We start from the raw sequence: 17,918 nt of genomic DNA, 5'->3' as shown, positions 1-17,918 counted from the left end.
TTAGGCTGCTATTTTCATTATAGTCACTTGCCATAGTCCTTCCTTTGTTGAGTGTGTATGAATTAAAGACATTTCTTTCTTTGTGAATGCATCTAAACAGGTACATGAGATTATACAACAATATTGAATCTGTCAGGATGCTAATGAAGGTGTGGTAAACTGGGTCCTTAGGTTTAGATTTAGATTTCATGGTGTAACTTCATACAGTTAAGTTACTGGTGAGTTTCCTCTGAGACCCTGAGTCAGCCTGTTTCCAGCCAGCAGAGTCAGCTGTTCCATTGGTTAATCACTGGGTGTAATGGTTCAGACAACGATTGCAGTCTCAGTCTAGATTTGTGGAGGTGGTTTAGATGAGTGTTGACGGGATCATTGGGTAGATTGATGGGTGAATGGAGAATTAGCTCAACTCTCATATCAAATTACCTATATATATATTCACTCGTCGCTTTAGATGGAAGACAAAAGTGAAAAATTCGAACCAAAAGCAAACTTTGCATGCATTGTTGAACAGCTCAGAAGACTTTATAAATCCATACCTTACAGGTCCAACTATAAACCCGTCTGTTGCCGCTGAAATGGAGCCACACACATTTTACAAACTTTTAACAAAATTTTCAAAAAGGAGAACAATCTGTTCTCACACATGAGAGATTATGGATTATGAAAGGAACGCACTAAACGCATGCGGCGGCAGTGACCATGGTCTGTCATGCACTTATTCGATCTCAGAGGGTTCTCTTCTTTAAAAGCTGTGTGGACTTAATTATTTACTCCAGTGAATATTTCAGTATGCCAATCCGCAATCACATTTTTATTTTACCTAATTTCCTTCCTGGCTTCATATGAAAAGCACAGTCCAGCGTTATTTCAGTTTAAATCTTTTCTTCTTATTATTCTTTTTTTTTTTTGTTGTTGTTATTTGTTTAATTGTTTTTGTTTTGTTTCATCCCAGTGCTGCAGAATCAAGATTTCCACCAGGACGTGGCTTTGCCCCTCCATCTGACTGAATTAGGTTATTGTGAAGATTTCATCTCCAGAGGGATCCACCCTGGTGGTAGGAAACATCATTTGCTAATTAACAAGAATGTCTCCTGGCGTGTTCAAGAAAATGACAGTGCTCCCAGAGGCGTGTTAAAACAGATAGTTCTGAGGAGCAGTGCGGCTGTAAACAGGAGAAATCTGCAGTAACAGGTCCTACATGGATTGAAGTCCAAAAGTACATAAGTTTATATTTGTAACTGCATACCTGCAAAGGATGAAGTGAATTGCTTATACCTCTGTGCTAATAACTTTGAAAGTCAAGAGAAGTGGCGCTTTTCCTGTGTTGCATGGCAGATTGTGTGTCTATGTTAGTCTTTCTCAATGCTCCTATATACAGAGAGCCCGCTTCGGTCCCCTTTGTAATTGTGCTGTTCTACTGCTGTTGTTCTTTTTCTTCAACCCTGCAGTCCACTTAACCACAAGAGACAAACTTAAGACTCTCCATGGAGTTAAAATAAATCCAGCAGGCATCAGTACTTGGCAGAATCGATTCAGCTCCTTTATTTGTCCAGGCCGTGACAGATAAGCACATATTGAACGTTTCACATGAGAGTGGCAGCCCCTTCACGAACACCTCTCTGTGGTATATCTGTAGTCAAGTTCCAATGAGGAAATCCATGTGTGTGTCTCCTGGTGCTGAGACTGAATAAGTATTGATGTGAGGTTGTATTTGGCTATCCTCGTTGTGTTAACAGTCTTGAATAACTTAGGTGGAAGAATTGTTTTTGTTCTTCTTACTACACTATAAAATCAAAATATTTATGGGCCCAAATAATGGGTCAAATAGACAAATAACAATATGGCTTGAAAGAAGTTTTGCAAAGAGACTGTTCTTAAAAATGATTTTAATGCAGCCAGTTTATACTTCACTTTTTTTTAATAGCTGGATCAGGCAAAAACAGAAAGTCTGATAAACTGTATATGTTATACCGAAGAGGTCCTCTGGCTGCACTCTTCCATGTTGTAATGATACCATCTGGTGTGGTGTTGAGGGGGCAGCCAATCGAACCAGCTAAATCATAGTTTGGAAAGGAAGAAGAGCTCAAATAAGACCCAAAAACCTTACAGACAACTTAGTTCTCTGAAAATTTGTTTCTTAGTTGTTTTTCTTTTGCCATGTGTTTCATTTTTTCAGTTAAAAATAAGGAAAAGTCAGTCTGAATAAACCAATAACAAGACTTAAAGCTGCGTAACTTTACTGACATTTCTTCCAGTCAGCTGGAATGTTTAATGAAGTCCACAAACACCGTGCTACACTCGTTCAACGCCCATAAACACTTCCTTTACCCAAAGTTGGTTACACTGGAGAGTATATCTAATACAAGAAAATAGGGTGAAGTTGTTGCCATGCACTATCTAACAGAGGCCCTATATCACCGTGAAAGGCAGCCATTGAGGTTTTCCACATTAACAAAATGTTTCATAAACCTTGGACATGTCCAGGCTGCACTGTTACTATTTCACCACAATTAAACTGAATTAACTGTAGTTCCATATCATTCAGCTTGACAAGAGAGATTCAAGGTTTTTGCAGGACACGTGCAACATGGGGATTGTAGTTTTACGCACAACAATGCATGGAAAACACATAAATGCTCAGTCATTTTTCAGCATAAATGGAGGATGCAAACTATCAAACATACATGTAAATATAGTTAACAGATGATCTCGAACCAAAATTAAATTATGATGTACATAAAAAACACATTATAACATCTATTAGAGCAATTAGGTAATCAGATAGTGAGCCAACAGTGAAACAAAGAATTAGTAACCAACATATCGAACTCTATTTTACCTTTGATCATTGGGCTCAGTTCTCATTACTGTGGCAATGCAAGCACATTCACATTATTATTACATGAACTCCTCATGTGTAAATATGGTGTACTTCAGCTTATTGTTCGTGATTTCAGTAAAACAAGTTCTATTTCACAAAACAAGTGATAGATGACTATACAATATTGGATCGTTTGCATAAATAAAAAAAAAAGTCTCAGCTGTGTTTGAATAGTTTAAATAACAGATTTCTGTATATGTAGAAGTAGATCTTTGAAATGAAAACGGATAGTTTATTAATATTGTGAAAGGACAGTTTAGTGCACCAGCTGTACATTGTGTATAGTACAGTGCATACAGTTGTTATAGCTACCCAAAGACAACAGTCTACAGCATTTCTGCCCTTGTTTTGTTTTTATTTTGTAAGAAATGGACTTAAGAAGACATGAATATAGCTTTCTACGAGCTATTCCCACTTCACACTCAGCTATGAGTGTAGCTTTGTCCTCGGCTGCTTGAAAGAATGAGCACAACTTGCAGGCATCTTTTTGTATTGCTTGGCTGGTAAATCTGTGCGACACATGACTGGCTGCTCCTGAAAGCCCTGCTTGCCAAAAAGTTTTTGCCAGGTGTGGCATGAATTCTAGTATTGCGGTGTCCTGTTTTAGTTTGGTCTCAGTATTGGTACGTCAAATGGGATAAAAGGTTTTTCCCAATATTACCAAATCAATATTTCTGAGTAGCACATTGCTCATCTAACTAATTGTCTGGATGTATTTAGAGGACCCGTTTTGTTGTATATAGCAACAGGCAGATAAAAAACACTTTACTATTTTTTTTTTTTTACATTTTCACTTAAAAGTTCATGAACTGATAACCTCCAACAATGCATTTAGCAACTGTTGCCACTTGCAATTAGACCAGATAAATTCATTAAATGTGAGAATTTGGATTAAAAACACATTAATTACACACACTGATTGAAACTGTGAGCCACCATTTACACCAAAAATAATATTTGTTGGGGGCATAATGGATTTCTAAGAATAAGACCAATCACCATCCTAATCCTGGGGCTTCATCAACAGTGTACTCTAGGATAATCACACACATGCTGGTACTGATGAGAGGCACTATTACACCAATACAACACTGGTTCAACAATCTGCAGCTACATCTCCTAGTTGTCATAGAAATTAGTATCAGTTATTGATTTGAATGCAGTTTTCCTTCAAAATGAGACAGCTAAAGTGACATTGCATTCACAAAATGGAGCTTATGTTATTTAAGTCATCAATTAATGCTTTCACAAACTCAGCTGTTTATATTTCATGAATGCTGACTGATAAACTAAGCTTATGACTTGTCCCCAGAGTGAACACACATCAATTTGGAAATCAACCTACTTTTTGACATTTTTCGTAATCCAAACAGTTCTTAGCTAAATTACTGATAGTCCTTTAATATAAAATAAATAAATAAGTTTTAAAAATGATAATTTGGAATGCTTAAATTTTTTTCTGGTAACTTTATTAAACGTATCTGCCTAAGATAGGCAAGCCAAAATCACTGCACTGCATTTTTACTTGTAATCATATACGCCGTACCAGCCTTTTTCAAACATCTATAAAATCCACAGTGACGCATTTCACTCATACCCAATAAACCATCAAGTCCTCAACCTTAATTAAATACAGCAAACAAAGGGTTTCTCATTTACACACTGTTGATTTAAGAAAAGTTAGACTATAGACGCTCTAATTTTCAGGTCCTTTGACATCTTAGAGAATATTGATGACTGCCATGTATGATTTATTTAGCTTGTGTGTTTTCTTTTAGCACTTGGATTACATGAATATTGATGACAATATATTCACCACTAGGCCTTTCTAAGGCGGTGGGATTGATACTGAGCATCTTAAATGCTACCCATTACATGCATGACTGCACATACAGGAGTCTGAGCTGCTTCCTTGCAAAAGCAACCTCGCTCAGCAGTCACTGTCTTTGTTAAAAGTGGACTTCTTTTAAGATTGCCGTGAAGACAGTCCCTCATACTGTCACTTCTGTCTTGCTGTTGGTGACAAAGTATGGCTGTGGGAGCATGTAGCGAGTGGTGTGCAGCTCCTTCTCTACGACGCAGAGTTTCTTTGGGCCGTAGCTCTGTCTGTGTCCCAACATCTCCTTGCTCTCCCAGGACCTTAGCACCGCTGGGCTGGCCGAGCTGCTGGAGCCGTAGCAGAGCGTCTGGGAACTGTGGCTTTTGGGGCTTTTGTACTTGTGTCCATTCTGCTTTGAAGACAGCTGTCTGGGCGGGCTGTAGGGATTACTGGGCTCTGGCTCCATATCCACAGCTTCCATGGGAAGGCTGCCTTTGGTTGTCATCTCGATCACTTGCCGACGGTTACTGTAGAAGCTGTCATTAGCTTTCTCTGCTAAAAAATACACAAGTAAACACGTGTTTTTTGGTTTTTTGGTTGTTTTTTTTTTTTTTTTTTTGTCACTTGTTAATTCCACGCTAGGTGCAAAGGTCAGAAAGTAGCTAAAAACTGGGGAACGAAACAAAGAGAGAGCTCAAGCCGAGTAATCTAACTGAGCGTCATTACCAGGTTTCTTCTTAGTAACTTCATTAAAATAGGAATGTACTGTTCACACCTAACATTGCATGTCCTGACATCCTGCAGAATTACTTGATTAAAAAAAAATGTAGCACAAGTTGCTCAAGTAAGTGCAATACCAGTTATTCATTATGAACCTGATTGCTAAGTAAAATTACTGCATGTTTTCATATTAGGCCTTCCCATCAGGCATTAGGAAAAATTAAAATTGTGCCAATGTGTGTGTGTGTGTGTGTGTGTGTGTGCGTGCGTGCGTTTTGTTTTGTTTTTTTCCCACATCTGAATTTTAAACCGGGAACGCAGCAAACCTCAGACGTGTACCAGTAGACCACAGCACAGCATATCTTGTCTTTTGACATTTGTCTTCCTCTCATCATCTCCCAACAGCTGTTGTAGTTCGAGTTGGTACCGACAACATCCGAAAACAGCATTCACATCAGAACTAATTGAATTTTATACTAACGTTTCAGATTATTATTATTTATTATTTTTTTTTTTTAATGAAATGTCTCTGTCTGGGCTCTGTTTCAAACAAACGATGTAGTGATAAGGAGCACATCCTTTACAGCAGCACAACCTTTTACCCCAGCATCAGTGCACCTGGATGAACACTACAAACACAGAGGCTCACAGAGGCTCACATGAACTCACGGCGTACAGTATAGCTGCTTCCTATCACCGTGCCACAACTCATTTGTCTTTTGATTGCTCCTAATTGTCTTATGTCCCTAATCTCATTAGCTCAGATTTGCTCTATTTCTATTTTCCCTAATGATCAGTTTGTTTGACGATACTTCAGTGGATTAGCTGTGGTGAAGCTTCATCTGCTCAAGTGAATCACGAAGCGAGCGAGCTGTTTCATGTGATTGCATCTACTACGTGCATGCTGATTTCTCTGGCCAGGTCTGTCAAACACGGCTAATTGATTAAAGTCAAAGCTATAAAAAGACTCCTGTTACACTGCTGAATAGGTTCAAATATTTTCACTCCACACTTTCTGCTCACTTCTCTTTTTTATTGAGATATTTTTTTTTTTATCTCCTTGTATTTGCAACATTATGAGAAGAATATTACCATTCTGCAGCAGGAATCAGTTGGAAAGGAACTGGGAGTTCAGCTCCTTCAAACACCATGAAACCTCATCACCAACATTTAATACTGCTAAGGCTTTGATATTTTAATATTGAAGTTGGAATTTGAATTTGAATTTGAGTTTAACTTTTATAATGCAGACTTTCAGTGGTAAAATGCTGGATATGCCTGATGCTGTTTATTACAGCTGATTTATACAGGTTGTGTGGTTATTGTGAGTCACCTCACTGCCAAATGTCCATACCAAGGATTTCTTATTTCTTATTTTGCAATGCAGTAGCTGTTTGATCTATTTTTATTCAATGCTGATAGTGATGTAGTTTTTTTGTTTTATTATTATTCATAGCAGCACCTTGCTTAGTGGTACAATTTTGGTATTTACAAATACTCCTTGTTTGAAATGCTTCTTCTCCAGGCGCTGACTGGCTCCAGTCTTTCCAAAATTAGCTCAGGAGAAGAACAACAAACTTACTTCTATAAATAAACTTTTAGTTCCCCTCTCTGTTGGCATTGAAGCACTATGGATTAACTGCCAGCCATTTATTTGCATTAAGGACCAGAGAAGTTTCTATTTCAAGGAAAAGTCCATTTCTATCAAGATGTTTCAGCAGGAATCTGAAGCAAATAACACATTAAAAGCTGTCTGAGACATATTTTCTGATATCAGTAATTGCTTACTGAAAAGTCAGACCGTCAAGTTTCCTAACAGATACAGCAGTTTTTTATTCTTTTATTTTAAAAACCACATATATAGCTACCTAATCAGCTTGAATGATAAATGCAAAGAGCTTTTTCATCATTATGGCTCACTGTAAACAGCTCCTTACCCACAGCCTTGAGCGTGGCATACTTGTTGAGATCCTTGGCAGGATTCTGTTGCTCATAAGGGCTGGTGATCTGTCCCACAGCCGGGTAAGGCTGAGTTATTAAAGTTGACGTTTGCACCACGTTGTTCATCTGGCTGCTATCTAAAGGAAAGAAAACACAAACGATTAATACAGAAATTAGTCACTGTTGTTGATTTATTTAAATTGGTTTCCTCTAATTGATTGTAACACAATTTTGAAATCCCAGGATATAAATCAGCATGTGAATATACAATAGTGGTTTCTGCAAGTAGGTAGTGTCACTTTCTCTTAAGTAGGCTTTTTGTGGGGACGCAGCTGGAGAGTCATGACTGCTCTTTGTAACGCTGTGCTAATCCTACAGTAGACATCTGGTAAATTAAGGGGTGCACAGCAAATAGACTGGCCCCCTGCCTACTGGCATGACAGAGGACACAGATGTTCAGAGCGTCTTCTCCGCCGAGATTGCAGGAGATTAGAGGAACATACAATTCAGTGACACCAGTTTGAAAACAGCGTTGTGTGCTGTATATTATGCTATACATACACACATATATACACACAACATATAGACAGAGTTAGCACTTCAGAACTTTTGGAATAGTTTTCTAGGCCTCATTAATATCTGGAGCACAGCTGGAAGATAACCAATTTCTTGATTGCTGGAAAAGGCCTGTTTTCTCTGAAATATTGCTTATTTTCTTCTTTGTTTTTCTTTGAACAATGTCCCTGTCACCTGCCACCTTTTCTGCCTTTTAATGTTTTTTATTTGAGGTGAACTGCAGAGATTTAAATAAAAAACTGAAGAATTGGGGCTCTGAAAGCTTTAGATATTATCATCCCCTTTGATATGTCACTGAATCGCTATAGTGATTATTTTAAAGGTCATAACGTTTTAAAAATTATTTGCCTCAATACAAGTAGTTTCCATTAAAGGACATGTGGCCAGCATTAACCCTCTGTCACCACCGCCTGCATCATCTTCACGGCCATTGTTAATGGTTAAAAGTTTATAAACTTTAAAATGTGGAGAGTCCTCTAGTCCTTGTTCCAGAACGTGTCTGATAAAAACAGATCATTAATACAAAAAAAATGGGTTAATTAGCCTCTTATTCCCCGCTGGTCAGCAAGAAATTTTATTACCGTGCTAATTAATTTGGAAAGTCTCAAATTATCAATGCTGTCTCATGAAATGATGCGGAGGACAGCTTCAACAGTTCTTTCACCTAGCTTCAACCTCGACAAGAGGGTGGTGTAATGAGGAGGATCAGATTTGGAGGTCACTCCAGGCTGCCAAAGATTGATGGCGCCACAGAGCTCTCCTTACTGTATGGATTTCTTTATAACAAGCTCCTGTTATTCACTTTTATTGAAAGCCTTGTTAAAAACCCCAAGTTGTTAAGGCTGCTCCACACTTTCACATGTACAAATACCTTATTAATCTCACAGCTGAAGTGGTGTTCACTCATTAAATCTTTTTATATATCTGAAAGGAACTAGTTCATTAGGTTTTACACATGTGCAGCGGGATAGTTGTCTTAGTAGTCTTTGTAGCTGATGACATTTGACTGTGTTACTACCAAAATATTCTGACTCTCACAAACGTGGAAGCGGATGCCTGCGTCCAATCTGCTGTATCTGTGTTACTTTGGTTCCTTTTTGAGCTTGTTGACCTGTTTCAGTTTCACACCTTTCACTGCAAGTGGGCCACACACACAGGCTCTCAATTCAGTGTGATCTTGTTTAAGGTGGAAGCAGATTAAATTCTGCTTCCATAGACTACAATGGATTTACATCTTCTTCTTCTTTTTTTTTTTTTTTTTTTATTTATTTATTGAACCACAATAACACACTGATATCCCGCAGTCTGAGGTAAAGAACAACACAAACAAGAATGTTTTGATAAAATTTGGCCACATGACGTTTTATGTCAGGTGAGCTAGTTCAACCACGCAAAGCTATTGTGATGTCCTCTTCAGCTGAGCCACTCACTCAGCAGCTGCTTTGTAATCTATACCATCTGAGCACTATTGGACCTATCTGATAACCCAGTCAAGGTCAGACTCAGGGTATCCCCTTCGAGGCAGAAACCATTGGAAGTAAATATTTGTTGCCTTGGACAAATAGTTGTGTCCCAATGTTAGTAAAAAAAAACATAAAAGCTTCCAGTTGGCTGGATATCTTCAGGATCTCAAGTGTCCAGAAGAAACATGGACTCATATTAGATTTGAATAGACTTCGCTGCAGTTAATTATTGATCGCAGCGCTTTGGTTTGCATCTGAGGCGACTTTGCTATTGTCAGGATGTCAAACTCAGTTTAGTTTAAAGGTTGTTTATCTCAAAATATTTCTGACTTTATGTTGGCTGAGTTTCATTTGTGCCCGTATTGTTGTCAATGTCACAGCTTTCATTTCAGCTGCTGGGAGAAAGTAGGCCACTTCTGGAGACTTGTAAGGTTAGAGACTCCATCATTGTTGCGGGGAAATAAGCGAGTTAACACTCCAGACACAGACACCTCCCTGAAACTCATCAAAGATTTAAGGGAGTATTTTGGGAGCTGTATGCCCTGAAATAAATGGTACAAGGAGAAGGGTGCTCTTATTTACAGGCAACCTACTTTCAAGTCAGTGAAAATATTCTCCTCTCCCAGTCAATATCTGGCCACTTCTGTCAGGCTTCTGAAGCACATAACATTCAAAACTCTATATCCATATCACTAATGTAGAGTTTATCTAGTTTTACAAGAAAAAAAGTGCTTTGCTTACAAACATCGTGTTTATGATGCAGAAAACTCAATTAATAATAATCAATTAACTCTAATGACAAAATAGCATATGTCAATACAATCAGTAAATGTAAAACAAACAAATGGATGCAAGTAAATAACCAACAATTAAAAAACAAAGAAAAAATATGTATTAAAAAAATTAATTGGGCATACTACTCTGCAAGTATGATTTCCTCTGACTGCAGTGCACCCCAGAGTGTCTCAGACTGCATCCTGACTCAGATGGGGAAGCACAGAAATGAAGGAAGCGGCCAGCCTCCTCCCACCTGGCGCGGCAAGAGTGATTGTAATAAATCTAAAATCAGTAGTGAAATAAACAGGCATCCAGTGCAAGGATGCTAAAAACAGGGGTGAGATGAACACATTGTGAGTGAGGTGCCAAGTTGCAGCATTTTGAACTAACTGTAGGCGTCGGATTGATTTCTGGCAGAGACAGGTGGATGGGGAGTTTCAGGAATCAAACTAGAAACAGATAAAACCAAGGACTCCTCCAGATCTATGGCCAAAATTTATACCTTTGTGGTATAAAGATTTCACTGTGATTTTTAAGTGGACTTGCTCTTTAATGATCAAGACAGTGGAGTTCAAAGCACGTAGTATGTTGAATTGTGAGTTATTCGTGCTGTTTTAAATTATGTAACGGAAAACAAGTTTGTTTGTGTCACTCAAGACTTTAAGATCCACTGCCAAAAATATAACTCAGTGGTAAAAGCTTCAGAGGAGGGAAAGATTAGAGAAACTTAGATACTATAACTGATAGAGAACAATAGATGTCTGTACTAAGCAGCAGGGTCCCAGAATTCTTCAAAAAATTAACAAATTATGGTCATGCAACATGAAACGCATTTCCATATCCATGGCATTCATTTATTATCTTGTCATCTAAAAGATAAATTCTGCACACCACTCTTGCTTTGCATCACAATAAATATGTAGAGGGACCAATATGATGACCAGTAAGTTTTGATGCTGAGCGAGCACGCAGTATTTTCTCTCTTTCAGGTTAACACTTTTCTACGCACCTACATCAGTTGCTTGAATGAGCAAGCGATATATTTAACCCTAACCCTAACCCAGTCTTCCCTTCGAAGCAATTCAGATTAGATCAGCTTGATGGGACTGACCCAGTACCTCAAACTAAATCTATGGTAGTGTTCAGAATTTTTTATTTTTACATTTTTTTTATCAAGTATCTTCTGTTGTTCCTGAAAAAACTCCTAAAAATGACTTTTCATTTTGAAGTTTGAGTCACACATGATACTGCTGGAGATTTGTGGCAGTCGGGATGGTGTAAAAAGCCTTTTCCATTCACACCTTTAAATGTAGCTCACACCCTCCAAATAAATGCTCTTCACCATGATGGTGATTTTCTCATTTTAAAAATGCACAAAAAGTTGCGTCTTCACTGGCAAATGGTCACATTGTTTCTGTCTTTACACTTGTCACTACGGGGGAAATTTAGATAATACTTTATTGATCCCCATTGGGGAAATTCGATTAAAATTTAAGATTACGTTCTAATTTCATAAACTACTGAAAGCGGCAATTACTTTGCAATTACTTGCGTCTCCATCCAAACATTCTCAAGCTCCCTCTGTTCTAAATTCGTGATGATCTATGTATATGTATGTGGCAGGTGGAAAATAGAACTACAGGTAGACTCTAGATTTGGTAGCGATTTCTCAGCTGCTGTCAGAGCTAATGCAGCTGAAATACATTTCTATCTGGCAGTGAGGAAATGGAGTGTCACGCACCAGTGGAGTATTGGCAGTGAGCGGAGACTTTTTTCTCCCTGGCAGCCTGCCTGGAGTAAAAAGAGGCCACACTTCACAATTGGCCTGTGTGCGCACATGGCCAGCAGGACATGAACACGATCGTGCTGGTAGCCAAAGAGTCCCAGCTCACAAAATCTGTATTACCGGTGTCTTGAGGAGAAAGAGAGCTCAGAGCCCAGTCTAACAGATTTTGTTATCTTTGACAGGCAACAGATGAGGAACAGGTGCTCCCTCTGGAGCTTTTCAATCACTGCTTTGCACCAGTATCTGTAATATACAGCGGCCATTATAGCTGTGGCACAGTCACACCTGCCACTGGAGAGCACAGCTGGAGAGGACAAGTACAGGATGGATTAATGTAGCAAATAGAAAAAATATCACCTCTCCTTGTACCCTTGCAAAGATTGCTGTCAAAAAAAAAAAAAAAAAAACCAACAATGGCCACCCCTGGGCCGTCTCCATCTCACTTACACAGGATAAATCCCTCACCTCCCTGTGAGATACGACAGCCAGCATACTATAGCCTGGATCTCTATGATCAAGGTCAGAAAATTAAAAACACACATCCGTCATCATGCCAAAATAATGCTCTGATGTGCTGCTCTTACCCCAGAGGGATTATGTTGAGGCAAATGCTTGGGCAATAGTGAAATAGTCAAATATATATTTTTATTGTGTCATTTTGCATACAAATTATATTTGTTTTGACTTGGAGTGTTTCGTAGGAAGCAGCTGGACTTCTTCATGTTGACAAGACATTTTCAAATTTGTTCTATATAGTAAATATGTCATTTCTATGCGGTTTAGCAAATTAGTATGGAGGTGAAGCCTTCCGTCAGAAAACACAGTCTCAAACTAGAATTCGATGTGAAGTTATCACTAGGAGAAGTGTTAGTGGTTTTTTTTTTTTTTTTGACAGGTGGGGTGAGATAACTTACACATTTCCAATTCAGTTTTTCATCTTTTTTTTTTTTTTTTTTTACCAAAACGTGGCATAACCTTTGAGACTTCACTTGTTCTAGAATAATATTATTATTAGTTTGCTGACATCATTGATCTTTTCTTTCTTCTTTGCTTCTCTTGAGGGAATAGCAGGGCAAATGGGATTTTAAATCAGAGCACAGGTTTCCTGCTGTTCCCATTTAGAGTTGGTCTAATATATGTGAGCTCACCACAACATGTTAGAACGCATGCTGTTTTCCAAAGTAGAGATCTTCACACAGACAGAATAACAGTAACTAAAAAATATTTCATGTGCAAGCATAAAGTTGATTCCTCAGTACATTGTTTTATTGGATCGTGTAATTACTTTAATGAATTAAAAGGTATTGTGCTGTATTTTTCTAAACGACTTCACGTTCAGCTCCATCTGTCAAACTGTGCTGGCTGGTTTTTAATGGAGTGAGGAGGCAAGGTAAGAAAGAGAGCGCTCTGATTTTAGAATGATTAATTATTATCATGTCAGAGCTGGCACCTCACCTCACCTGATTTAAAAAAAAAAAAAAAAAAAAAAAGAAAGATATCTGCCTCTTAAAATAGAAAACATCCATTTCTGAGGTTGCTTTTGTATTTTGGTTTCAATTTCTCGTCTTTGTTACGATATTTATAGTTAATATCACTGGAATGAGATCACAATAACTTGTTGTAGCCATGCATACCATATTTAGTGAAACAGTATCAGTTCAGGTGTCCTGTTTTTCACTGAATGATATTGCTATGACCAAGAAATATAATATAATCTTCTCTGGGTTGTTAATACAGAATTTAATATATCAATAATTAATATTTTTGCATCTAAACTTTGTCATTTCTGGCTCAGCCACTTTGGTTGAAGAATATTCCATTCATTTATACCTTGCCTTGATTTTCCTTAAAAAAAAAAAAAAATCTGCTTTTGAATTGGCTTATTAAAATGAATTATCAACGTCGGCCGCTTATTGAAAATGCTAAAATATTTGCGTAGCTGAAACCTGCCTATGAGACAGTTTGCAATATGGTAATAATTTGCCACATCTGCTGGTTTTCATTCCACCCTCAGATTAGACCAGGTGTTTTTGCATATTAGCAAACCTTCCCAACTAATCAGCGACATCACCTGCTGCACTCTTCACCTTTAATGAGAACATGCAGCCTTCTGGCCGCCCGTCGCACAAGTTAATCCCCGATATTTATTTGCAGCTGCCTCGCATGACACATCCTGGAAGGCATCTGCATGAAGGAAGACAGTCATTTCTTTATTTCAGTTTGCTTTCTCTGTGATTCTGTTTTGGTTTTTTTTTATGTCACCTGGCTTAATGAATTATTTCATAATTATTATTGTAATTGTTTCCCTAAATCCATCATGGCATTGGATGTTTTGTCATTTTAAGTTTTTATTTACATTTTGGACAAGTCATTCATATAAAAAATGAAAACGTCTGTGCTCCTTTAGGCCAAATATTTCGTTTTATAAATTAAGGTTATAACCACAAAATTGCTGCCTGCCTGTAAAACCTTTTTATTTATTTATTTTTTTAATATGAAACACAAGATAGAGAGAGAGAGAGGCTGAGAGATCTTAATTGACTGTAGCTGTCAAAGCAGTAAGCAAGTTAGCTTTAATGAGAACTCTGTTCCGCGTGTGTGGGTGTGTGTTGGCGATGTTGCTGATGACTGAGAAAATGAGAGTGTGATGAACTGTACATAAGTAAGGCTAAGAAAGAAAGCTTGTTAGATAGGTTACTGGTGGTAATTAGTGTGTATGTTAAGTGATTGCTGAGGGCAAGACCAGCCTGCAAGACTTTGGATGGATCTATTTTTTTTTTTTTTTTTTTTTTCCTGCATCTATTTCAGGATAGGTGAGCGTATGTAGGGACAACATTTGGTTTATGTTTCAGAAATATAAAAAGGAACTTGAGTGTGATTTATGTTGCAGTGGCACTGCAGGCAGTGGTTAGTGAAAGCAGATGGCAGCAGCCGGCGAAGAGGTAGACGTGTGGACCAGGTTGCGTAACGTGCGTAGGGGTGTGGCTCGCTTACATCACAGTACTTACGGAGACTGTTAACTGTGACTCTGGTTTGTATGTTCTCATAATGCTGGCCAAGTCCAATGTCGTCCGTATGTTCAGAGGCTGGGTGGCGGATCACGTGTGCCAGAGCCCTGGGAAGAAAAAGAGAAATCTCAGAAAGGGAAAACGTTCAGTAAATAACGGCTGCAGATTCTGCGCAGGCCAGCAGTGCGCAGCAGGTTTTCAATCACGTCCACGTTAAGTGACAGACGTGATTTCTTTTATCGGCCCACATCTGCTTTGTTGAAGTTGCATGATCGATGCATGGCCTTTTTTTTTTATTGAAGGGACTAAATGCTGGACTGTTGGAAGCAGAAAAACCAGTCTAATGCCAGAGTGTGATAACCCTGATAACGTCATCACGGTTATTTTCTCATACCCCACAAAACTCCCCTCAGACCTTCAGAGGTTTACAACTGTAATCAAAGCAGCTCCATAAATACACTTACAAACGCACAAGCATGCACATCTTGACTTTCACAACACTCACACCCCCTTCGTGTCACGATTACCCAGCTGTACAAAGAAGCTCGGCTTGGAAGTCCTCTCCCCAGCTTTTGACACAACTATTAGTCACTTTTCTTGAGAACTACCAAGTGCAACATGGGAAATGTCTAATCGGACAGACTGTCAGAAAATGGATGCCATTATCCGAGCATTTAAACCATATCACATCTCCCCTTTCTGTGACCATCGGCTTTTCAGACCGCCTTCCTCAGCTAGATATGGACTGACAACGCGTCGTGTGGACCTGTAATGATCAAACGTAACCCGACCCCTCAGTATCTGTCCTTATTAGTGGAGCTGACAAGTTTCCAGTCCCCCAGCTCTGCCCACATTCAGTATCACTGTCAGGTGTGTTGGGGCTTATCAGACGTGTGCTGCCTCACACCTCTCGCACACAGTGATGTCTGAGTGCACTGTTACCACACTGTGGGAAGGTGAGGTCGTCAATAAGACGACTTTCAACTGGTGTTAACGTGTTACAAAAACAACCACGGCAATTCATACTTTCCTGCAATCACTCTTAAATTTTCCACCCAGTGCGTCATTTTATTCAACAACTATCTGTGCTTCAAAATGTTCACAACTCTTAAGCCATGACTAAACTTTAACTATTGTTTTATTTTCAGGTCATGTGTGATAAAATACATCAGGACTTAAGTTGATCAGAGGCTGCTTCAGTCAGTGTAACTTCACAGCGCAAGTTCAGCAACTCCTTTTTTTATGCAGCTCATATTCATCATTGCCATTTTTAAAAAGTACAATGTATTTCAAAATCCCACTCATCCAAATGAAAGTGGAAAAAGGGACAACCTGTGCTTGAGTGCACAGAAACAACACAATGTCTCCTTGATGCAGATTACTTATTTATTTATTATATGTTGTGTTGTTTTTCTTATTCTCCTGATTGAGCTACAAGCCCAAAAAGCTCTTTATGCCGATGTGTTAAGTGTGCTCAAGAATGATTGTGTGTGTTTCAGGTTTGTATGTACGACAAAAATGAGCTGCGCTTGTACGCAGATAGTTCATTCGGAGATTTAAATGTCATGATTTTAACAAAGAAGCTCAATGAGAGGAAAAAGAAAAATGAACATGAGGCCAAACTACTCACTTGTCACACCACTGATGTCAGTTTTCCAACAGGCAGTATGACTTACTGCTGTGCAGACATGATACATGAAGAGTTTCATTACAAATCTCTCCTAAAGGGTGAACTTGATGTGGTCCCATTGAAACACCTCTCCTGGATCCAACTTTAACTTTAGACTTGAACTTTATTTTAGAGGTTTGCACACTTTTAAAAGAATATTAACAGTGTGTGACTTGTGTGTTGATGGCATCATTTTAGCCCTCCTCTGAAGTACCTGCAGGGAAAAGGCCGGCCTACCTCGACATGTTCTCTCTGTGGGGTCGGTGCGTCTTCTCCAAACCCAGCTTGGTGAAAATCCCAATCAGTGCCATGATGGCCACGACCCCGCAGATCACGTACACGATGAGGTTTGTTTTATCCTTGGCGTTGTCCTGCGACATGTCCACCTTCGGAGGAGGCTTCCCCGTCATCATCCACGGCGGGGTGTCGTAGTTCTTACAGGTGGTCTGGTCCAGCCTGGAGCTCTTGAACGCGCAGCAGAAGCGGAAGCCACAGGTGCCGCAGCAGTACAGGTAGCTGCCGGTCCGGCACACGAACGGCGGGTCCCACTGGCCCATCACGTCGTAGTAGCCGCGGCACTTGTCCTCCGTGTGCGGGCTCTCCGTGGCTCCGCTCTCCCCGTCCTTGGACTCGTTGAACCCGGTCACTATCATGAAGCCGTCGACGGCAGGCTGACCGGGCTCGCCCTCCGCGTCGCACACCATAACTTTGACCAGAAAGTAGCCGAGCAGCAGCTCTGCGCCCCGCATCGTCTCTCAGTGTCTCCGCCGCTCCTGTCGCCCTGACGCGCTCTCACAAGCCCGGCAGCGTGTGTCCGACGGGCGGCGCACGGCCATGCGTAAAGGTGGCCAGGCTGATCCCAACTTCCATGCGTAAAAAGCCCACAGCGCCGCGCGTTTTCTCTCCTTTTGGGAGAAGAGAAGACAAATAAAAGAAATGTTGAAATTGTCCCCGAAAGGCAGTCCGGGCACTTTCACTCACTATTGTAAGTGGTCTTGGAGCGGTCGCATCATTGAAGCGGCGCCTTTGGCCGAGCTGGACTGTGATGGATACCTCTGAGGATGCTTCCCTCCACAGAGCCGGTCACAGACCAACAATGGGGGGGGCAACACAAAGTGGAAGGGACCCCGATGAGTGAGGGAATCAGGTGGAGGGAGGGAGCCAATGGCAGAGAGAGCTTGGTGCCACCGCTCTAATTACCTCACAGCCATTTATTATTGTGTTGACTGTTAAAGTCGTCTGCAACGATGCAAATCACCTCGACACCAAAACGCACAG

The 17,918-nt window shown here is 39.7% G+C and overlaps 1 protein-coding gene across 1 annotated transcript; it reads right to left on the bottom strand.

The window, feature by feature from the left end:
- Positions 1-1,711: 1,711 nt before the first annotated feature.
- shisa9b (shisa family member 9b) lies at positions 1,712-17,532 on the bottom strand. Its single transcript, XM_029508877.1, has 4 exons — positions 16,878-17,532; positions 14,972-15,078; positions 7,358-7,498; positions 1,712-5,255 (listed from the first exon to the last, which is right to left on the bottom strand). Exons 1-4 carry the CDS (start codon positions 17,387-17,389, stop codon positions 4,873-4,875), a joined length of 1,143 nt encoding a protein of 380 aa, XP_029364737.1. The 5' UTR covers positions 17,390-17,532; the 3' UTR covers positions 1,712-4,872.
- Positions 17,533-17,918: the final 386 nt, after the last annotated feature.

This window comes from Echeneis naucrates, chromosome 8, assembly GCF_900963305.1.
Source record: "Echeneis naucrates chromosome 8, fEcheNa1.1, whole genome shotgun sequence".
NCBI lineage: Eukaryota > Metazoa > Chordata > Actinopteri > Carangiformes > Echeneidae > Echeneis > Echeneis naucrates.
Note: the sequence above shows the minus strand (reverse complement) of the source record. Positions and strands in the feature narration are given on the sequence as shown.